The sequence below is a fragment of the Ixodes scapularis genome, unplaced genomic scaffold (assembly GCF_016920785.2).
Source record: "Ixodes scapularis isolate PalLabHiFi unplaced genomic scaffold, ASM1692078v2 PGA_scaffold5__190_contigs__length_132052651, whole genome shotgun sequence".
Taxonomy (NCBI): Eukaryota; Metazoa; Arthropoda; class Arachnida; order Ixodida; family Ixodidae; genus Ixodes; species Ixodes scapularis.
In genome coordinates this window covers 99,044,042-99,067,868 of record NW_024609880.1, presented here as the reverse complement: position 1 = coordinate 99,067,868, position 23,827 = coordinate 99,044,042, and the positions used below count along the sequence as shown (strand labels likewise).

The 23,827-nt window shown below is 48.9% G+C and overlaps 1 protein-coding gene across 4 annotated transcripts in view; it reads left to right on the top strand.

Annotated features, from left to right (window-relative positions):
- LOC8025054 overlaps positions 1-23,827 on the top strand; it is a 50,268-nt gene that overhangs the window by 8,759 nt on the left and 17,682 nt on the right. For all 4 annotated transcript variants that reach the window (XM_029975175.4, XM_029975176.3, XM_029975173.3 and 1 more), the window contains exons 9-18: positions 739-1,623; positions 5,250-5,468; positions 8,330-8,497; positions 10,321-10,557; positions 11,489-11,728; positions 12,996-13,341; positions 17,414-17,631; positions 19,435-19,723; positions 21,675-21,994; positions 23,271-23,552. In XM_029975175.4, coding sequence (XP_029831035.2) covers positions 739-1,623; positions 5,250-5,468; positions 8,330-8,497; positions 10,321-10,557; positions 11,489-11,728; positions 12,996-13,341; positions 17,414-17,631; positions 19,435-19,723; positions 21,675-21,994; positions 23,271-23,552 — 3,204 coding nt within the window. The remainder of the gene's footprint in view (positions 1-738; positions 1,624-5,249; positions 5,469-8,329; positions 8,498-10,320; positions 10,558-11,488; positions 11,729-12,995; positions 13,342-17,413; positions 17,632-19,434; positions 19,724-21,674; positions 21,995-23,270; positions 23,553-23,827) is intronic.

Genomic DNA, 23,827 nt, shown 5'->3' with positions numbered 1-23,827 from the left:
GATGAGCAGAACCCTAATGCCAACCGACCTTGCATATTTGTGTGATGTGCATCCTCTTGCTGTGCAGGCCACTTCTTGTAATGTAGTAATAATAACAATCCCACCTTGAACTTCCAGTACAGTGTGGAAATTGAAGGGACCAGACAATGTGGTAACATGTAGAAAATCCCCTGTCAAAAGTTAAGAAGACCATTTTGACCATAAGGGGAATCAAGTTACTGCTATACCATGTTTCATCTAAAGTGCGAGCAAAGCCAAGGCTGCATGCACGAGACCCCTGTTATGTTATCTTAGCCATTGTGCATGCATGTATATACAGCGCAAGCGCTGTTCAGAACGACATCCTCGTGCCTGTAGTTTCCACTTTGCTTGCACTTGAAACAAAGTATAGTTTCGTCACAAAAACCATTAGACGTCAAAGCCTTGGCAGTTTAAGCTCAGTCTGCCAGAGAGTATTGCGACATTGTTACATGCTGTAGATGAGAAAGTTAGCCGGTGCAGTACTACCGCTAGCTTGGGGTATTTAATGTGCTTCACAAAGTGACAATACACGACCGCAAAGCCGATATGAGGCTAATTCAGATCGAAACTGGTAGGGGCGGGGATTGAGCCCAGGATTCTCTGGTTCTGCACCGTGAGCTGTCGCTCCACAATCTCTGAGCTGCGGTGTGTTAGCTCGCTCGGCCAATTGACTCTCCCTCATCCTCCCCTTTGTCCTGATGCCACATTTTCACACAGGGAACAATGGAAGAAGAGGAAGAGGATGAGGATGCGGAAGGCGCACGCAGTCCTAAACGGATCTTTTCCGCCTTGGGCCTCCATCGCCAAGGTGACGAGCCGCTGGCGCAGCCCCAGGAAAAGACGCTTCGCCGCGGCCGCACCAGCAAATCGGCTGCCAAAGACTTTATCAAGACGGTCTGCAGCAAGCGCCCGCGCAGCCCTGAGCTCCCATCCCCAACCCGCCTGCCCGCTTCCGCCAAAAAGATTGTCACTATTTCCAGCCCGCTCCCCGAAGCTTCTGCGGCGACGGCAGACGGCCAAGAGTCAATTGCCATCATCTACATTCCCAAGCCAGACGACCCCGGCAAGTACATCACCGTGAAGGGTGACCACAAGCAAGTGAGTGGATTGGATGGAGCCGACCTGAATCCGGTTGTAGTGCTGGGGCCGAAGCCGGGGCTGAAGGCAGTGGCTGCTGTCAACGCCGAAGAGGCCGCAGCTGCGTCCGGGTCAAAGAGCAGCGTTGCGGCGTCTACGCAGGAACCAAAGACTATCAACATCGAAGTTGTGCAGCTCGCATCCTTGGAGGAGGAGGAGGAGGGGGAGGAGGGAACTTCGTTCGAGCTGTCCAATCGCAAGCCGGCAGCGGCAGAGAAGGCACGGCTCAAGGCGATGGGGATGTTTCAGTCGCCGTCGCGGCAGATGGCATACCACCGGGGGCCGGGGCGGCCGCGGAAGACGCCACTGCCCCCCGGCGCGCCGGCCGTGCCCACAGTGATAACACCGTCGCGGAGAGGCCGCAAGCGCAAGCGCCCGGCCAGGGAGGACTTCTACTACGACGACGAAGACACGGAGTTTCTGCCGGCGCTTTCTCGCACCACAAAGTGCAAGATGGTGGTTGAGGTGAGTCATAGTTTTTGCAAGCTGGCCTGGCATCCCAATGTTTAGAGATACACGAGGCACAATAACTGGTCTACCTGGCGTTTGCTTCTTTGTTTCGAGCACTTTGTAAAATGTGGCTGTGTTTCCACTGTTTCTCTGCCTACAGCAAATCTCATGGTCATTTGTGTAGCTTTAAATGAAAAGAGGGGACCAGTTTTGTTCTAAAGAGTGCGAAAACATGCAGCTAAGAATGCACAGGTTTGTGGTGGGGGGACAAAACGGTATCTTTGATTTTGTACATTATGAACTCTATGGGGGGGTACTCCAGGATTTTATGTGAACTTAACGTCTCGCAGCTTGAGCAAAGACCATAGCCGTCGTATTTGGAAAAACTGCTGCAACAATGGACTACTCTATCTGGCGCCATGAGGTTCAGCAGATTCATGTCACTTGTGTTTATTTGATGGGAAGCCTCCCAATATCTAGATGGAGGAAAACCGAACCTGGCTTGAGTGCAATGTAGCTTCAAGACACGGAACCTTAGACCCATTTTGCGCAGGAGTGTACGCTTACACTTTCTTGTTACAACATGACCGCGGGTCATATGTGCATTGTATGACACATACAGTAGGATCGTGATAATTCGAACTTGGATATTTCTACTTCTGGTTAATTCAAACAAATTTCAAAATTTTGGTTGTCCTGCTATGTTTTTAATTTATTCTTAAGCCTCTTAATTCTAATGGCGTTTTCGGGTAATTCATACCTTTTGTTCTCGCAGCCCCGTTGAGTGCGCTTCTTTCCAAGCACCAGTGCACTGCAGAGAGGCAACACCCGCAGAGCTCGCTTCTGTGGATGTCGCTTCTCCGCAGTGCACCAGCGCTCAGGGAGAAGTGCACTCAACGGGGCTCAAGCACGGCACCATGAGCTATGAAAACACACACCATGCGAAAATTTCCATAGCAACTTATGCAGACGTGGCGTGGTGGCATGACATATGTCCATGTCAGAGCGTCCGCGCAAGTTGCAATGAAGAGCCCTTTGCGGTGCCCGTTCTCATCGCTCATGTGCCCCCTACTTAATAGTGCACATTAGACAACCTCTTGACCTGATCAATTAACTTAATTTTGCTTTGAGTTGTCGTGTGGTCTAAACAGTCAATAATAAACATCACTTTTGAAATATAAATAAATTTATGTCATACATTTCATAAATGCTTGATGTGTGGCATACCTGCTTATGATCAGTAGACCTATATAGAGGAAATCATCATAGATTTGCTTTGTGCGTGCATCCATTCATATGGCAAATCATAATTTTATCTCGCGTCTTATTTAGATGAATTCCTGATAATTTATACTTACGATAATTCACACAAAATTTATAGCTTTCTGGAGTTTGAATTAATGAGAGTCTACTGTAAAAGCTTCTCCTTGTATGGGTTGCCATGTTGTATATGAAATACGGATATTCCGGTGACTCCCAGTGGTCGTATCGTAACAAAAGCGGACGTAACCTCTCGTAACATAACGCAGCGTAAGCAGACGGTGCTGTGTAAGTGGGCCTCGAGTTGGACATCATTAAAACAGAAACAGCAGCAAAAAATGCATAAGGACAAGAAAGTAGGCGATACAAGGCGGTTTGGCTCATAGTCGCCCAAAAAAGCTAAAAAAAAAAATATATATATATAGCCTCCTGTATCGTCTACTCGCTCGTCTTCGTGTTTCTTTTTTTGTTTTTTTACGCTTTTTAGGCTAGTGTTAAAGGGGTTAGGACATGGAAATTCAAGAAGTAGATCATTCTTGAACTGGAATGCTCATAGGCTACTTAGTGAATGCACCAAGCTTTGCAGTTTTAGAGCGCAGCTCTTAGGGGCCCGTTTCCAGCTTGAGCGACTTCGCCGTCGGCGTAACCGCGAGGTCACGTGACCCCTCGAGGTTGCGTGACCCCCCCCCAGGTCACGTGACCTCCCTCAGGTCATGTGACCCCCCTGATGTCACGTGACCCCCCCCCCCCCCCCCCCCCCCCCCCCCCCGAGGTCACGTGACCCCCCTGACGTCACACAACCCCCCCCCCCCTCCCCTAAGGTCACGTGACCTCAAGGAGTCACCTATCCCTCAGTACGCTTCCATCTGCCTGCTCAAGAGCTGCGCTCTGATCCAGCGTTACAGCCTTCATTTTTTTTTTTTTTTTTGAGCTCTACTAATTGCAATTATCAATTTACGAACGCTGATCATTTTGATCTGGTGACCAGACAACACTGCCCAAGTTAGTCGCACCATGGTGCCCACAAACCACGCGATCGTCGTACGTGGTTGAACGCTCTGCCATTCTAGGCGCCCCCACGCTCGCCCAAGCTCACCTCAACATTGCGATCGTACCCTCTCACGCTACTCCAACGCTACTCCCGCCCTAGCCCACTTGCCGTTTGACCCTCGCCCCGCGTGCACGTGCGAGATTGTTGCGGATGACGCTAGTTCGTCCCGGACGATCTCATCGTCGTCACCGCCAAAGCGTACTGAGGGGGGCCAGTGAATCAAAATCAAAATGACCAGCTTCCAACATCTTTTCGAAACAGTTACTCTCGTCGTCGTCTCGAAACTGCATGCTCGAAACGCAGAACGTAAACGAGGAAGCCAAAGCATGAGACGCCAGAGAGCCGAGTGCAAGCGCATGCAGAAGGACGCCGCGTGGCGGGCGATGTACGTGACCGACCCACCAAACGTGGCGGGCCTCCTGAAAGGGGTGGATCCGAGGGTCCCGCACATAAATCAATTTATCTACGAGGCTATTGCGCCATCGAAACAAATCTAGCAAAAATATATGAATGTATGATGGGCCCTAGCAGTATAGTTATGTCATATTTTATATTTGCTGTGTCCTAACCCCTTTAATGCCCGTCCACACACTTGTGTTTGCTTACGACTGTGCCTTTAAACCTCTTAAATATTTTATGAGAGAACACATTGATGCCATCTATTGAGTAGCTGTAACACGCTTGCAGTTTTCTTTTTTTTTTTGCACATTACAGATGGTATGCACGTTTGATCTTGCAAACACCTCAAAACCTTTGCTGTAGTGATATGCAGTTTCAGGGTCTGTGAGTTCTCTCGTCGTAAGAAATAACAACGACTCTGTCCTAAGTGAATGCGAGTGCCTGAACGGGCCTTAAAGGCCGACAAGCAGCCAGAAAGGAGGCAACTTTCCCCCAATTCCTTGTTTCTATCCGAGGAAGAGGGAGACCCTCCTCCTTTCTGCGGAGAGTTACCCGCTCCTGTGAGGAGACGAGGAGAAAAGAGGAAATTGAGAGAATGGAACCGCTTTTGTTCTCGGCAGTAGATTAATCTGTAGGTCGGGCCTTTAAAGGCCGACTTTCGAAACCATTTTCCGCAGGGTAGGAAAGTGCTCCCTAACGAACTTCGCTCCCTCCCCTCTCGCACTCCTTCCTCCCCCTCCCCTGAAAAGGGCGGGTCCGGAAGCTAGTTTCCGTGGAAAGGAAACGGGGTTTCCTCCTTTCTGGGCGGCAAGGAGGAAACCTCTTCTCCCGCTGAAAATGGTTTTGTAGGTCGGCCTTTAAGTGGTAGCGAACGTGCATAGGAACCTTTAGATGGGCGTCGTGGAAAAGTACCTGCTGCGGGTATCCCCAGGTGGTCGGGGAGGACGGGGACCCCGCGGCGTCCCTGGTCCCCGAGGTGCCCAAGAAGAAAGTAGGGCGCCCCCGCAAGTATCCCCCGCACCCGATGCACCACCTGTCGCCCCAGCAGAAGAAGGTACTGGCTGCCCGCCGGGGCCGCAAGAAGCTTGTCCAGCCCAGGGCGCGCAAGAACAGGGTCTTCGTCGTCATGGCAGACGGCACCATGGTCGAGGTGGGTTGGTGTCAGACTTTTTGTTTTTTTTTCTCCTTTTTATGAATTTTAGTTGCTGTAACTGACGTTATGAGAATGGCAGAGGGCATCTTTCTAACGCCCGGCCTCCAGCACGAGCTTCGTGCCTTCGTCGGGCGCTCCCAAAGCTTTGGGCATGCGCGCGCATGCCCGATGTGTCTTGTTGGTAACTATAGGGTTCCATGTTTTGTTTTGTCTTGTTTTTCTTTGAATTCAAAAGCGTTTATTTGAGACTTATTTTTTCCCGCCCATTCAGAGTTTGTCAATCTTTTTCTGAAATCCGAAACAAGAAAAAACAAAAAAAGCCTTTTGTTAGGGTTTATGTTGAAGAAAAGAAAAGAAGCGTGAGGTTTCTCAACCTCCTGGGAACATGCACGTGCATTAGTGCATTACTTGAATACTGTCGAGACCGGTTATAATGAAATAGTGGCTACAGCGGAGCGATCATGATTTCCCTTTTCTCTTTTCACTTCTCAATGGTTTGTGTCTAGTCTTAGTGAAGAAAATTGTGTGATAATTTAAAAAATAATAAAATTCGGAAAGTTTACTAAGTCTTGGACCGCCGCACTTTGCTGCAATGCCACCCGGGCGGGTTGCAGACGATGCTTCAAAGGCCGGCGGCGGCAGCCTCTGCATCGTTGTGTGCTCCCCGCTCCTTATGTGGGAAGTGGCTTTTCCGCATCGCATGCAGAGAAGCCGTCGTTTCATGCCGGTAGGGGTGTTTGGAGTGCTAGCTACAACGTACCGGCAGAGATGGGGGAGAGAGCCTAGATTTAAGGGCACAGGGTAAGTCCTATACTCCCCATGCATTTGAGGCCATGTTGAGGAACATTTTTCTCGGTGACTACTAGGAGTATTCCTGTCATGTATATATCATTTTGTTCGAAATATTGTGTTTTATCCACTGATCTAGAATTATTTGAACCAATCTAAAATAAGTTTTTTTTAATATTTTTTCATTCTAGTACTGAAATTTTAGTTCTTTTCATCTATTAAAAACTTTGTAACTCAAAAACTGCTAGGTGCACATTCTTAATTTTAGTTCAGTATTTTAGAACACCCATGTATGTGGTAGGAATAAAAAATCAACCCTCTATAATGGAAAAAATGGTACCTTAAGGAAAAAATGGTACCTATGTACTAAAAAACACTGTTTTGAGATAATTGAGTTTAAAGTAAAAAAACTGGTGAATAACGAATTTCTATTGGCACCAACTGCCTCAGAGTCATTTCTTCAATAGCCGCCAGCTTGAAAGGCATTGCTAAAGTCATGTCTTCGCCTTTAGGCTTACCGCCTTGCTTGCCGGGCCTCTTTTGTGACGTGCCATGTCGCTTGGTCCGTAAAGTATATTAGAGTGACGTCAACTTCCCTCAGCCACTTGATGGTTTTCCACACAGGGTTCCATCCACAAAACTTCAGAACATTGGCTTCTGCATTGCTGCCACCATTGAATAAAGGAACAGCATCCAATGGCACCATTTTGTCGTTACGAAAACACAAACGCTTGAATTTACACACGGTACATACCTGGGAAAAACGTGCACAGCGTCTCGTGATTGTCTTGGTTGAAAAAAAGCTATGCAATAGTTGCGAAATAATTTTTTTGAGATTATCTGTTACTGGACAAGCTTTTAGGTCTTGTGTTGATTTTGTTTTGTTGGAGAATTCATCGCTAAACAGGGAGTGTATCCCAAAGGGAGGCATGGTCACCTGCTACTTGCTTTCGGAAGAAGTGATTTTCAGCCCAAAATATAGCTTTCTAAAAACACTGGGACAATGGAAAATGTGCAGAAAGAACTAAACTTTTCAAATTGCGAAAAAAACTAAAATCGATTTTTTTTTCAATTTTACCTTACCCTGTGCCCTTAAGAGAGGGAGCAACTCCAACCATTGAGAGCATTTGGAATTTAATGGCAGACGCCTCCTGGGCAGATTGGCGCAAGTACGCCTGCATTTGGTTGTCGCGTGACCAGTGTGGCTTGGCCAGGTGAACGCTTTTGAGTTTTGACTCCTTGCATGCTGAGCTCGTTTTGCAAACGCAGCCCACAAACGATGTGACCCCAATCGAGCAATTCCCCCCTCTCTTAAATCTAGGCTCTCTATACCGACGAAAGACAAGCTTGAGCGCGAGCTCAGTGACGTGCGCACTTTTTTGCTTCGTGTTCTGTGTCGGCTTCCCTGATCGGTGTGGTCGCCTTTGCACGATAGTCTAGCTTCGCTCAAGCACTGATTCAGCGATTCATCGCTGCTCAACAATGGTCTTCCGCGCCAACACCTTGACGCGAAAGACCAAGGCAATCTCCTTGAAACAAAAGCTTGCCGCCATCCTTGACAAAGTGCGCGTAAATTTAAAGAATACCAACCACTGCTGGCGTCAACCACGCGGCCGTCGCAGGATCGTTTCTTGATCGCGGCTCCGATCTAGCAGATAATGCATGCAGGGAAGCCTTGACTGCTTTCTGCAGGCGCGATAAACATGTGCCCGTGACGACCCGTGTTATTTTCTTTTTTTTAGTGGGTTAATTTTATGAGTCCAGATATGAAGAGGAAGCGGATATAGCGAAGTGATATCTGCTTTCTCCCTCCAAAATCTTCCTATTTGAGCCCCCCTCCAAAATCTTCCATTTTGCTGGGGCCTCCCTCTCCCCCCACCCCTCATACAGCATGTCATGGGTGCCCCCCCCCCCCCTCTCTCTCTCTCCAAATCAAAATCCTGGCTACGTGCCTGAGCGTGGACATAGTATGCCGCACCTTGCATTTCTCCAGCTGTCAGTGATTATAGATGGCGGGGAATTTCGGACAAGGTCCCGCCTGGAGTTACCTTTTTCCTCAATCCTCTCAGGTCTCCGGCACGGACCGGCAGAAAGCGGTGGAGAGGGCCACGGAGAAAGTGCGTGCCATGCGCGAAGGAGGAGCGGAAGCTGCGATCGCGGAGGAGGTGGAACTCATGGAGGACAGCGACTCTCCCGGGACGCCCACTGGCGGCACCGGACTCAAGGACACTTCACTGGTGGGTTCCGCATCTCTTGCCTTACGTCAAAGTGGGAGAGACCGCACCGTTCTAAATGCACAAAACCAAAGCAGCATTGCAACAGATCAGCAGATATGTGTATAATACAGTCCCATTAGTGTGAATCTACCAAATGTGTTTCGATGATTCAAGTGTGCTCTGCATTAGAAAGGGGGAAGAGGAGTATTTGGCCTAGAGTGGAGCACGTCTTGAGGCATATATAGGTGTGAACTCTGCACGTGTCGCAGCAGCCAGATAAAGTCCTCTTTTCGCCTTGTTTGCAAGCGACGCCACCAGACGGCTCCTCGACATGCGGCTAATGGCAGCCTGTTGCGGGCCCGGTTTCCCGTGCTTCTCTATGAGTGGTACACTTGTTTTTAAACTTGTTTTTTGGTGTGCACCACGTCACAAAGGACTTGCCACTTACACTACGCGTGTAGCTTAGACACTGCTTCGTCATTGACCCTAGTTTCGTGCCTCAACGGCGGCGATAACAGTTTTATGACCGCATTGAAGCGGAAAGATCTTCGGCACAGTGTTCGAGCCAGCGTCCATCAAGGTCACCAGCAGATGCTCCGAGTGAAACGAGCCTACACTTGGATTCCAGGGAACGAGGCACTCATTTTGGTTTTGATTGTTTTGTTTGTTTTTTTCTTCTCAGTTGCACCTTCTGAACGTTGGAACACTGTCGACTGAGGCTGCTCAAGCATGTGCCAATATGACTTTATCTGGTCGATCGCTTCGCAGTATTCGCCATGCTGTGTGTCTTCACCTATATATTTCTTACACCGTGGTGTGCAGCACATCCACGGAGTAGATCGATACGTTTGTGTGTGTGGCATTCCACGGTAGTTTTTTTTTTACGAATTGTAACTTTTTTTTTATTGTCATTGTTCTGTTATGTTTGTAAGAACACTCCCGTTTGGGCCCCTGTGAGACTCGAGGCATTGTTAAATAAGGGCCTCTGACACCCCAAAAGTGTTTATGTTTTTGTGCAAAGTGCTAGATTAGAGCATCGGGACACAACCTTATTTAATTATCCATGGCAGAATTACATATCTGCTAAAAAAAGCAAACAGTCGTGCCAAGACCTGAAGGGCAGTGCGACAAAGCGTGACATCAGAGGCTTCGGGAAATCTCTTGGATCACGTCACTTCCCACGGCTGTGAGGCTCGCGGTATTGTTAAATAAAATGAAGGCCTCCAAATTCACAAAAATGTCTACCGTAGTATCCCGAGAGATGCCTCATCCCATAGAGATAACCTGCCCCCTATTTCAATACGATTTGCTATTTAAAAAAAAATAAATCGCCCAAAGATAGTTCATTTCTAGTAATTGCTGGGCCCTGGCCAATGGTGATCTCGGCAGAAATAGTGTTACTTAGCCACGACGGGCGGTGAGTGAATATTGCCGACTAGGAAGGATAGCCGTCTTTGGTTCATCACCCCTCCCTCCAGCAGCAGGTTTCGCAGGTAACAAAATCTAAAACTAGAATTTTTTCAACTTTTTTTGTTTATTGCCCACCTAAAGTGAGCTTACTCCCCGTTTTCACCCACTTTCCTTTCGATTCTAAATGGGCTCTGTCTGGATGTTATGGTATACACATGTTTTAATGCAAAGCGCTAGTTACCGGTGTCAAGACGCAACCTTGTTTAAATTTCTGCCACAGAAAAGCGTACTTGCCAAGAAAAACAAACAGTCGTTCCAAAACCAGAGAAGCGGCTTTGAAGAACGTGACATTGAAGGTTCCGACAGCCACTCTGGTCGCCCTGCTTCCCGCAACGTTTGAGGTCATTTTAAACCGAGGCGCTTTCTACATGCAGGACACGCCCGCCGGAGTGTCGGCGGGCACCCCGGGCCCCGGCCCGAGCCCGCTGCTGTCGTCTGGGGGACGAAGGAGGAGCAGCACCCAGATGAGCCTGGAGGAGTGCACCAACGATGCGGTGGACGACGCCCACACCCTCAAACTGCCCAACACGGTGCAGCTGGTGGAGAGCGAACTGCCCCTCTCCGAGGCTGAGAACTCCGACTCGCTCATCGGCATGTTCCTCTTCCGCCAGGTACGTGGGGGAGTCCCCCGCAGCGTCGTGGAAGGTGCACACGCTCATAAGCCCACAGATGCCCCGGTTGTAGTTGCGGTCATATTCTGCTTGGATTATTGTCCACATCTGTATACATGCTCTCACTCGCTTCCTTTCAGCGCTTCGCACAGCTTCCGATGTGACTTTTTCAATTAGGAGCAGGCCTCGGGGGTTTGGGCTTTACCTTTGATTCGAGAAAAGATTCAAAACTGAATTGCTAATTTTGTAGGCATTGTACTAAAAGTGAAAGATCATTGTCAGATGGAATAGAACAAACTTTGTACTTCTACATTCTGTAAAGGTTGGTTAATTAAAATGTAAATTGCTCACTTGATAGGCCTATTTGATATTTGTTCAACTCAATTCAAAAATTTACTATTTGCACCTGCCCATCTGGAGTCACCGGAAAGCTACATTCAGAGTATCGGCACTTTGTTCCGCCATTGTCTGATACTGCCAAGACGGTCATTCATCCGTTCACATCACACGGTATTTGCTTATGCGCCTATGGCTCATGGGCGCCATATTTTGGTGCTTAAGACTTGAGCAGGTTTCGTGTGTGACAGTTATGTTTCTGAAATTAGACATTTTGAACAGTAGATACAAAGTCAGGAAATCATTGCAGTATTCGCTTGCTTTGTTTCAAATTGTTTTGAGAGCAGGACGACGGGAGGTGCCTTTTGCAACTTTCGTCAGGAGCAATGGTAAAAGCTGGTGACTATAGGCAACATCAATTCTGCGCACCAAAATGGCCAAAATGTTGTTACTCTCAAGCGTAGCTTATTTGGTGGCTCTAGTCCATACAATTCTCTATTTCACGCCTTTTATCGCGTCTTGCGGTCGGAAATGTGCTCCTGGCCAACAACAAGACCCATCTGGGAGAATTCCACACCCCTTCCGGTCCTCGCAGGTTTTCTCCCCAAACGACACGAGCCTGCAGTGCCTCTTCTGCCAGTCGAAGTATGTCTTCCGCTTCCCTGTGGACCTGGAGAAGCACTACCACGTCATCCATGAGATTGCGGTGCACAGCGCCAAGGCGGAGTTCAGCGAGGCGGTGGTGTTTGTCTGCGTGCCTCCGGACGTCACTGAAGACACCACCCTCAACTCGACCTGCCGTTTCTGCGACCTCACGCTCCGCACCCTCTCCGAGGTGGGTGCCGAGCCCCGCATGCTCTTTTGTCTTTTGTCCCACCGAGGCATAGGGAAGTTTCATTTAAATTGTAAATTCTCGAATAAAAAAAAAAAAAAAAAAATTGAGCAATCCTGCGTCATGCGGGATTGCTCAATTTTTGCTCAATTTTTTTTTCTATTCACAGTACATTCACAGCGATAGCTGCAACATCTTATTGGATCCTAATGTGTCCTTTGTAAAACTTGCATTCACACTCATCGGAACAAAGTCTCTTGGCTTGGTCCTCACGAGCACACACCTTACTGTTCTCTCGGTGACGACGGCTAGCTGCTGCTTGCGATGCTTTGTGCTCTTCAGTCCGATGAACCCGATGTTTCCTCGCCACAGTGACAAGTCTAGCTTTGTGCTCCACCTCTTTTGCTGCAAATGGCACCTTACTTCGAAGAGCTTACACCAATGTTCACTTGGACAGCTATACATTCATTCATTTTATATGCACTCTCTAATGGACGCATTGTGAGACTAAGGTGGTTTTATGCAACATTATCGCAACTGCTGCCATCTAGCGAGTGCTGCGCAAGACCCGTATAAGCGGGTGTCCTCAACACATGCAATTATTAAGCAACGCATTGCAGAAGTTGTGATTGCTCTGTGGGTGCACGCTCACTTCACACGCGGCAGACCCGGGATCGAATACTGGCAGTGGCGGTGGTTTTGGGGGATTTTCTTTTTTGTGCATTTGGCCATGTTGCCAACGGACACCCTACGTCTCCAAACATTGCCTTACGATCGCCTACATCAGTGGTTCTCAATCGTGGATATGTCGGAAACCCTTTAGGAACCTGCCAAAGAGATGGGGGACCTCATGCCAGCGGGGGAAGGGGAAGGGAGGGTATAAAATAAGACGACTAATTGCAGTGTAAAAAGGCATCTTTTACTGTTATAGACAGGAGAAGTGACAAGCATCAAGTAAAAGGATGGATGGACGGATAGATGGTAACGGCTGTACCCATTATAATGGGAGGTAGCTTGCATCACCTAACCAATACAACAAAAAAACTTTTTTTTTAGAAAAGATGGAGGGGGGTTGAGGGTTGAGGCAACGGTTTCGCGGACCCCAAAATTGGGTTCGCGAACCCCTGCGAGCCCGCGGAGAACCCCATTTGAGAACTGGGTCTGAGGCCCATTACAGCTATCGCTGTAAAGACTAGAGACTGCTTGATTTACGCTAACAGCTTTGCGCCACATACACGTCGGTGTAGTGATGCCGCGGCTTGTCTCCCAGGTGCGTGACCACTACCCAGAGGTGCACTCCAAGACGGTGCGGCTGGTGCCGGAGTCTGCGGTGACGGAGCTGTCGTCGCAGTTCTACTGCAGCGTCTGCTCATTTGCGTCGGGGGATTTTGAGCAGCACCACGGCCACATGAAGGCGGCCCACCGCATGCAGACGTACACGTGCCGCTACTGCGGCTACTGCACCCCGCGCCCGGGGCGGCTGCGCTTCCACGTCAAGCAGCGCCACCTGCAGGACCAGCCGGGCCCCCACCTGCAGTGCTCGGTGTGCTCGGTGTATGTGCACGGCCGGGAGCGGCTGCACAAGCACATCCTGCTCTCACACGCTGTCCAAACCGGTGAGTCTCCGAGCGAGCTCTCGGGCTGGTTGGGCAAACGTGGCGAGAAAGCACAAATGCTAGCGGTGCCGCGGACGAGGGCAAGAAGCAAACAGGACGAGTGCTAGTTGGTGGGTTAACGTGGGAAGAACACAAGAAGTTTCAATTTGTTTATACGCGGTAATTGAGAAGACACCTTTTGGTTCTATGGATAATGTTGAGACATGTGGAATGTGCAGCATATCTTGAGACCCTTCTACTATTGGCAGTGATGTGATTGCTGCGCCAATAGTGCCAAACTGCGCCAAGGGGCTAATCCTGCTGCATCGTGCTACATTTTGCCAAAATATGGGCAATCTGTGCCAAGCCTGCACCAAAAGACTAATTTCGATCACCTTTCAAAACCGAAACTAAACTGAGTGCCGTAATTGAGCATGCCTAAGCTAGGTGGCGCAAGTGGCCGGCCAAAACAAAGTACCCTGCCTCAATGGTCTATCTGGTCTTGTATGGTTTTTCCCACTGTCTCTCGTTTTGCGCTCTTGTCTCTCGTCATCTGGTGGGTCTTGTCTTGCGTCTTTTTAAAATATTTCACCCATAGACGCGAGCGTGTGCGGACGCTCCAATGGTGTGCCGTTTACCAGTCCAGCCATGCCGTCATGCTGTGAAACGAAACCACATTTGTTCGCGGCGGGAGTTGCTTTGGGAGTTGAAGCACTCGCTCCTGAAAGCAACGGCCGTGGGAAAACTATATTTGGTCCCTGCCGTGGTCGCACTACGTCGAGTGCTGCCATCCACACGTCGCTGCAGATATGGCGCTTTCTAAACTGAAATGTAAGAACTGCCGCATGTTCATCAAAATTCCTGCTCTTGTTTAAATCATACGCTACTAAAAGAATCTCTCTTCAACTCAAAGACCGCTGTGTTGAAGTATTGATTACCTAGGTTTCTCTCCGTAGGCTTTCTTTTGAGAGGGACCCCAATACATGAAAAATCTGCCAAGAAAGTTGGTTTGAGAGAAGTGAGCTAAAGCGAAGAAGGCAATGTCTGCACGCTGAACCCGCACACCGCGCTTGTTTGTCTGGAGTTCAGTCGTTGTACAAAGCGCTCCAAGAACTTTTTGACCCTTGCTCGCAATGTCTTGCATTGATGCGCTAAGGTTTTTTGTTTTTTTTTGTGCGTGCGTGCATTTGTTTGTTTGTTTAGCTTGTATTTTGCCTGCCGGCCTGGCAAGCACGTGCCGCTGGACTGTTTTTTTTTTTTGTCATATGCTGGACAGTCACATTTCGCATACAATTTTGGGAACCAGTTAGCGACAGAGCGGAGTGGTATGGTTTTGGTTTCGATCAAACAGCAATCTCCACTCGCACGACGAAGCACGTGCAACTGCAAGCCTGCCGAAGTTGCCCTCACATGCATGCGAACATGATTACACGACAGAAGCACCAGCCTGGACGCTTGCAATTCATTGTTTTACGTTTGCTTACTTTTGACGAAAATCTGGCACGTCGGGAACCAGTAAAACGGGGGCAAGTGTTTTTTTGGAATTGCTCAGCAATGCTTACAGCACTGTACACTTGTGGGATGTGTCAATGTCTCTTTAGAGACATTAAAAATGGACATTCATTACTATCCGAAGGCAAAGCGAGGCTTGCAGCAGCCTTGCAGAAAGTTTCGAAAAGCATAAAGTAAAGCTCCCGCTAGTCGTAATGCACTTTTCTCTTGTGTACAATTTCGCATTGCACTGCAGTAGTTACGTGCTTTATCAATCGGAGACTGCTTCCATTTATTATAATACACAAGTCAACCTAGTGCTGTGATATTTACTACTAAGCTGGTCATTTTCAAATAAATTTTAATATGTGCAGTTTTGTTCTTATTTATCTAGAGCAGGTACACATAGGTATATGTAATATTTAACTGAAGCATTGCAAAATGTGTCATGTCATTGGCATTTCATTTACTACATGTTGAGACTCCCAGGTGGTCTAACTGGACGATAGTTTGTTTATTGCAATGAGCGAGGTTCCCTTCGTTTGTCTAGCACTTAAAACAAATATTTTTATTTTTCTAAGAATATCTGCTCCAAAAGCCGCTTTTGCTGCTCCGAAACACTGTTTTGGCTGCTCCAGAAGCCACTTTTGCTGCTCCAAAATACTGTTTTGGCTGCTCCAAAGGCCACTTTTGCTGTTTGCTGCTCCAAAACACTGTTTTGGCTGCTCCGAAAGGTGCTCCAAAACGGCTTAGGCCAATCACATCACTGTATTGAGGACACAAATGTTTTTTTGGTAGCACGAATACATGTATACCCAATTATAGCCACACTAACTTAAAGGGGCACTAACACCCCGAAGGTCGTATTTACTTTTATTGTCTAAAACAATGCAAGTTGTAGCCATAGACACAAAAGAAATATTACAACACAAAAAGAAATTTCCCTAAGCGCACGCACACCTTTTTATTTTTGGCGCTTTTCTCTCGCTCTTTTCACCTCCTCGCTGCTTTTTATTTGTGACGTAATCGATTATGAAATTTAGAAGCTTTGTGAGCGACATTTTTATAATGTTTTATAATGGCATTTATAAAACATGTTTTTAACGCAATGGCAAACGCATTACACACTTTTTAAAATATTGAAAATTAGAAGTCCGGAAAAGCTGTCGCCTCCTAGCTTTTTATCCTCCATCGAAAAGCATGGCAGCGCTCGGCACATGTAGCACTGAGTATGATTGGGGAATCGGACGAAGTTCACTTTTCGGTGCCTGACAACCACTCAGACTTCGAAAAAAGAAATTATCAAATGGTCAAAACGACTGGGTTTGGTGCCTGTGCACCGTAGTCTCTGTTGTGACCCCACTGGGGCAGCCTTTCACGCAGCATCAGCGCTACATGTCTCTAGTCTCACGTCGCTCACAGAAGTTCACTGCACGTCCTCTGCAACCTTGCACGGTTCCAAAGAATTTGAGATTGCTGAATGGGCACTAAAAGAACTTCACAAACTCGAAAGCGAAAGAACTTCACAAACTCGTGTTTTCCCGCGGGACACGGGAAAACACGACACTTCCTTCGGCAGTTAGGCAGAGGCAGGAGAGACTGGAGCTACAGGACGACTCAGTCTTTGACGTCACTGTGCTGGTGCAAATCGCAGGAAAACTTGGAGTTCGGCTTTTGGAAATTGTTTTTTCACTTCACAAATTCATAGTTTTGAGGGTAATGTCCAGGCATCGTTTTCATTCGTTTTGGATAATTTAAAACAAAAATATTTTGACCTGTCGGTGCCCCCTTAAGCCGCCCTGTGAGCACAGGAGATAAGGTATCAGATTACTGAGCGAGGGTTTCATGGTCCGATTGCCATTGAAGGAAAGAGACTTTCATAAAGACAACGGGCCATGTTATCATATTTTCGTTCCAACATTTCATGACGCTCTAGGCTTGGAAACTAGCCCTAGGACACATTCCGCATGAATAGCGCTTGTCCCGTTTGGTTCTTCTACTTGTCCCTAGTACCATCTGTATTCTTGGTGCGAGCTCTCCATTGTTTTCTTCGTACCTCTGTCCCTGCCATCCGCTAAGCCTCACAATCTTGCATCTGGTTGATCATTAACAATCATGCTTTTTTTGTTTGAGGAACACTTCGCTACTTTGGCAAGAACCTATGCAAAGAGCAAGTAGTCTGCTTCTTGCACAGGAGTTGCTGTGACGTCAGAACAACACTAAGCTCTGATTGGCTTTGATTGAGGGGATAGTGGGTAGACCTCAATGCTAGATCCTTGAGGTCTACCCACTATTTTTCTCAATCAGCCCATAAGAGCTTAGCACCCTGACATCATCGCAACCCCTGTGCAAGAAGCAGACAAACTTGCCCTCCGTATAGTCTGTGACAAGTAAAAAGTTTGGGGGAACCTTGTCTTACCCCTTTCCACTTTAGCAGAACAAATGCTGGAGAGGAGGTAGAGCCCTCGCTAGGGTTTGCTCTGCTAAAGTGGAAAGGGGTGGGAAGAGCCTCTCCTGAACTCTTGAACCTGTCAGCTACCAGAGTTGAGTACCGTGAGTACCATGTTCCGGTGGAAGTTGTTGACCGGGTGGTGCTCTGCAGGACCTCAGACGTGGTCGTGCGCCAAGTGCCTGCAGCCGTGTGGCAACTCCAAGGACCTGATGGGGCACATCAGCCGCTGCCCGCTCCTCAGGGGGGACAAGGGGAAGGGCAGGGGCACGGGCTCAGTGGCCGGATCGATAGTGGCCGGGCCTAAGGCAAACCTTTTCTACAAGTGCAACCACTGCTCCCTCACCTTCAGCACTGAGGAAGATATCAAGGTGCGTGCAGAGCCAGCAGCGCCATTCACCAAGCTGTGAAGTTTATGGGGAGGTCCTTTTCAAAGGGGTGTATTAGAGCCACTAAATGCGCTACGCTTAGAGTATCAGCACTCTGTTCCGTGACATTGTTGTGGGCGCTGCCATCTTGGTGCTTAGAAAAGAGCATATGCAACCGCCAGTTGTCATGGTTCAAAAGTGTGACTTTCTCAGTGTTAGGAAGCTCGCGTGATATTGCTTTGCTCTGTCGCAAACTGTTTAAACACTTGTGGAGGACGGAAAAGTGTTTCCTGTGATTTCAGATAAAGCTTCAGGTAACTGGCAACCATGATTTTAAGCACCAAGATGGGTAAGTGTCATTACTTTGAAGCGTAGCTTATCTAGCCCTAGTGTGCACCCCCTGTAGCCAGGGACACATTAAGAATGTAGTAGAAACTCTGCCTCTAGCATGCACTTGTTGCTTTCGGTTGTGCTTTGGCTGCCCGCTTACGAGGTTTGGAGTGCTCTTGAAGGTAGAAGGCTCACAGTCAAGGCAGCGATTCTAGTACAGTGCCTGAAACATGTCTTGACGTGTGTTTACTGCATACACAAGTGGTCCCTCCATTTCCGCCTGATGACATCATAGAAGTGTCATGCTGTCGTAGTTCTAGTGCTTTCCTTCGGTGGTTTTTCGAGCTACCCGAACTAAACATATTTCTGGAATACCCGGGCTGTACTCTTTCCGGCACACTATTTATTGTCTCTGAATAGACACTTTTCAAAACTTTGTCGAGCAACATTGGCGGTCGCCATTGCTTGATGTTGGGGTAGGTGGCACAAGCTGCCGCCCGACACGAAGCGTGTGATTGGATCCGAGTCTTCGCCGAATGCTGACACAGCGCTCGTTTTCGATACAAGCTGGACCGAGTTTGTGCCGAACGCTGACGCAGCCCACATGTCCAACGCACACTCAGAGTATGTGATTGAGCAACGGCGGACAGGCATTGGCACGGACTTTTAAGAAGGGTCCATTGAATGTGGCTACGAGGAAACAGCAAACAAAAGTGATGCCAAAACTAAAATTTTAACTTTCCGCGCTCTCCAGCAAGGCGACGTCACACGTTGCATATAGGTGGCTTGCACATGACGGCATTGAAAGAGCGCTCTGATGACCTCCAGAGAAAAGATGAAGAAGGAGCTCCCCTCTTATCAGGATCCTCCTTTGTGCCTCCCGGATATGCACAGACGTCGCTATTCTCCTCCCAGAAGATTAGAAAAGATTAACCTGTGACTCAAAATTCTTACAAAAGCAGCTTCCCTCTCCTCCTTTTACATGGTGGCCAAAAGTATGCGATGTGACGTCAGTGCAAGGAGCCTATAACTTGCAAGCCGAGCGGGCAGTCTAGAGAATACTGCATTTTCCCCGCATTCTTTTTATTTTGCCGGCATGAGCTTAAGTGGCATTCATTTCACGCCATCAAATTTTTCGTAACCCGTCGGGAACAAGCCGTAATGCCTACTACAACATTTGACATCACGTTTTCAGCTTGTCGGTAGAGCCTCTCGGACCAAACTCGAACTTCAATAATTTTCCGAAAACAAATTGTTGTAAATTGTGACTCGGATTTCTAGTTGAGTTGTTTCTAATAATGCATTGAACCAATCTTGTGGCAAATCAGGGACTACTGAAATTTCGGCGCCCTTAACCCCGTCTGCGACTAGAGGAGCCGCGGTTACAAGTTATTTGAGGCTACCCTACTTCGTACACTCTGGGCTCCGAGCCGCGACGCCGCGCCCATTCACAGGCCCCATTGTCGTTTTGCGCAGAAGCACATGGCGGACGGGGTTCACATGCCCGTGGGGCAGCAGCAGCAAACGACGGCGGAGGAGGGGGGTGGGGCCGGAGCAGTGACCGCTCCGGCGGAGGCCCCAGAGTCCTCAGGGGGCCTGGAGGCGAGCAGCGAGGAGGATCCCCTGGACCCCACGTCGTCGAGCACCTGCTTCCTGTGCTGCATGCGCTTTGCCAGCCCCCAGGCGTGCCAAATGCACCAGCACCACGTGCACATGCGCTGGGTGAAGCGCGGCTTGCCGGACTTCGCCAACGAGGACGTGCAGAGTGAGTGCTCGAGAGCGGCGCTTCTTCGTGTCGCAGATTTTCTTTTTATGACGACAAGAATTTTAGAAATTTCCCAGTTGCATTTGGGCCGTGGGCACTGTGCCAGACGAAAAACTTGGTTTCACGTGCACTCGCGTATGCACCACCCCGTGATGCAGGGCAAAACGCACGCACTAAGCTCTTGCCAGGCAGCAGTGCCTTCTGCTTCTTCTATGGTTGGCGGGGGATGTCGCCACAGATTTCTCACTGTAGAACTTGATTTGCGTGCGCTGCCAGATGTACAGCAACCCGTTGATCGTAAATGTATGTGTCTTGGTTTAGTTTTAGGTAAGAATGTTGACTTATGCGTGCAATTTGTTCTCTTTTCAAGAAGTGACAGTGATAGCTGTCACTTCTTGTTTTTTCTTACATCACTGTGCCGCCAGGTTTTCCGTAGACACATCTTTCTGCTCTGTGGATGCCAAGCAGTCAAACGTGCCACCTTCCGTTCTTCGAGAGTACCTATAGTTTGTTTCACTTTGTGTACAAGCGACGCCAAAGCTATAAACACGAGCGTGTTGTCCCGAACAATGGTTGCACTACACGGACGTGTGCGCTCGGCAGGGCCACCGAAAGCTAGAGCTCTCTCTTGTAGCATCTGTTGCGCTCGCATTTAAAGTGAAACGGAGTGTACCATATTTTCCTGACTATAACCTGCAGCCTCGTGCGCATAAAAAATTCTTGTCTACAGCACATCGTGACAAATGCCGTCTTTATTAGCTCACAAAGAAGCTTGTATCATACCTGAATCATCGTTAACCTACTCCACCATTCACAAAATCCGTCATGTCTCGTCATAATGAACGATCTAGGTAAACAAACCCTTGCATGTTCCTCACCTGTAGATAGTCCGCCTTGTGTAAAATTTAAACTTTTAAACATGTGCAGATAGTCCATGAATTATATTTCGGAAAATGTGGCAGTATCAAGAGACCCTTTTACAGCGGAGCTGTTAAGGGCTAGTTTCCCCAGGATAGTGTCCGGTTGCAAACGAATGTCGAAACAACACTCTGGTGGCCGCTGTCGCTCATAGATGGCGGTAGCTGTCCAGAGTGTTGTGTTTGCCGGTTGTCTGCTTGCCGCCGTCGCTCATAGATCTCGACAACCTTTCTAGCCTCGGCAACCAGACAACAGGCTGTTGCCGTCTCTCATAGATGGTGGCAACATTTCTTCAAAGGAAGAAGAGCGGGAACGGAACGAGCGGCGATCTACGCAGCAGTGTGAATGGTTCCGCAACCACCGCGAGGCCGCTGTCGCCTAAAGTTTCACTGCGTCGAATGCTTCAGATTCCCTTGTGAAAGAACAGCACATTGCTCGCATGGAAAGCCACCGCCGAAAACAGAAGTTGCAGCTCCGCTGCTCTTCTTTCTGCACCAGAATGGAAAAGCTGAAAGTTTTTTTAAAACTCAGTCTGCAACTTTGATCACTATCGTCATCTCAGTATGTGGCACCTGTGCCGAACTAATGACAGCCTTCTCCAACCTCATAAAGGAAGAAGCCGAGGATATATGAGGCAAGGCACTTACGAGACGTCGGTACTACATGACACACGTATGAGCACAACGGCTGCATAAGTGTTTCTATTCGGAGTGTGGTCCAATCAATTTCTTGTCACAAGCTTGGATCTAAGGCCTTTTGATGGCGTAACTTCAATCAAGGGGTTTACAGGGTGCTGCTTTCTACTGGTCAATTCTTATGTTCACACTGTCAAAACTGAAACAAATCGAGAAAGAATTATTAGGTGACCGAAGAACCAATTGTTGTCTGCCATTGATGCGCGAAAGGGACAGCGTTCAATGAAATATGGCGTCATGACCACCATGAAGTTCGTCGAAAGTGAAACTGATTTTTGAGCCACCAAAAGGCATAGAATTTTGAAAAAGTTATGGTGCGGCCTACCCGATGCTTGCAGGCGGTCTGTTCAGCATGCCGGTCACGGACAGTAGCGAGACTGAGCTGTCCCAGCAACGAGCAGTGGACAGCATCACGCAGCCCTCGGGCTCGGAAGGAGAGGCCCCCGCCGGAGGAACGGAGAACGCGGCCGTTCCCGCGGAGGAGAGGGCAGAGGAAGCCGACCTCGCAGCCTCCACGGTTTCCGCGGAACAGGCTGAGGCCGCCCCCGCGGAAGTGGCTGCCTTCGAGGATGGCTCTGCCGCAGGCAAGGCCGGCAACCTGAACTCGGCGGACGTGCCATCGGACGCCAAGCTGCTGGAGCTCGGTTTTCCCACCAAGGTGCGTAGGATTTGGGGGGTTGGATTGTCATCATCGTCATTTATTTTTCTCGAGGACCTGCAAGGGGTTTTGCACAAGAGACTGGGCATACATATAAACATATAACTTTAAAAAAAAAAAAATGAACACATTACTAATACATTGCAATCGAATTAGGTTGGAGTAGTGGAAGAAATAGGTTTGGAAAAGTTTAGGTCTGTTTGGGAGCGGTATTATTGTGCCTGGATCACATCTCCGACTTGTCCCTCGATTTCCGTCTGATGACGTCGCAGAAGTGTCATGATGTCGATGGCTGCGACCCTGGCGGCTTTACAGCAGCGGGGTTGGATGTGGCAGAGGCCCACTCTGCTGCAGGTCGCTCCCCAGCCTGACGGTTCGCGGAAGCTTCGACAGCCGGGAGTCGAGATGCCGCGACGACAGCAACGCTCGCATTCCCTCATGCTTTTGTTTTAGAACTTCTACTCCTAAGTGCCAGGATCGCGACATTTGACAGCAGGACGCTCTGGTTTTAGGTGACATCATTTGTTGCCAATTGGGGTCACTCTAGGAGCCATCAGCCGGAGACGTATTCCGCCCATTGTAGCATTGCCGGTACCGCAAATGACGAGCGCCGACGTCGGGACAAGCTGCACCACAGTGCCCGGAATGCATGTTCGGCTGGTGCTTTTGGCCATCCTATCCTGCCCGTGCATTGAAACTAGTCCCAAAGTGGCGACAAATTGCATTGCAGCAGTCGGACGTCACGATCCCGGCGGTTGGCCGTAGAAACGTCGACGAAAATGGCGAGTGGACGACGCAAGGGTTGCCGTCAACTCAGTGTGCCGGCTCGTGTCTGCTACAATTACCGTCGACTGTCTGGCCGCCGAGTCACCCGCAGCAGAACGGGCGTCCACCGCACACAACTCTGGCACCGCGCCACCACCAGGATTGCGACTCCATTCCCCGTTCATCTCGCGGGTGCCGCCATTTTGGTACTTGGTGCTGTACAAACGCAGTCGATCGTCGTAATATGAGAACGCAACATCCAAAAGATCGGGCCATATCGTTTTGCTCTTTCGCAGACCGTTTTTAACGTTTACGGAGAACAAGAATGGCTTTCTGCGATTTCGGACAAAGCTTCGGGTAACCGTCTGCATCAATTTTGAGCACCAAGATGGCCGAAGTGTCGTTACTTTGAAGTATATTTCATTGGCGACTCTACCCTCACCCGAACAACCAGTGCTCGCCAGGTGTCCTGACTGACCGGGCGTTTGCTTCTTTGTGCCATCCGTCGCAGGTGGGGCACTACTGCCATGTGTGCGACGCGGTGATCAAGAGCTACGCCTTGTATTACCTGCACATGCACAACCTGCACCGGCTGGAGAAGCGGTTCCAGTGCATTGTGACGGCTTGCAGCCAGACGTTCTCCTGCCCAGGGGCCTTCCAGCGCCACTCTCTGGGTCACAACCAGAAGTCGGACAGCTTTTGCTCCATGTGCGACATGGTCTTCGACGACAACGACCACCTCCAGGACCACTTCCTAAGCGCCGAGCACGCCAACAAGTACATGAGGGTGCAGGTACTGTATTTTCCGGTGTACAAGTCACTGTCTTTTTTCAAACATTTTTCTTGGCGTGTCTTATACAACGATGCGACTTATATGCGTTTCTTCTTTGCATATATAGACCAACACGCGGCTCTGACGTCGCGCCTCTGCCGTGGTGCTGTTGTCGCCACGGCGCATGCGCAGAAGCTTCATTTCACGTGATTCTGGTTTCTGCGCTCGTGCAGTGCCCACACCTGGTGTGGGCAAACGCGGACTTGTATGGAGGCAGTATGTCGGTCTATGTATAT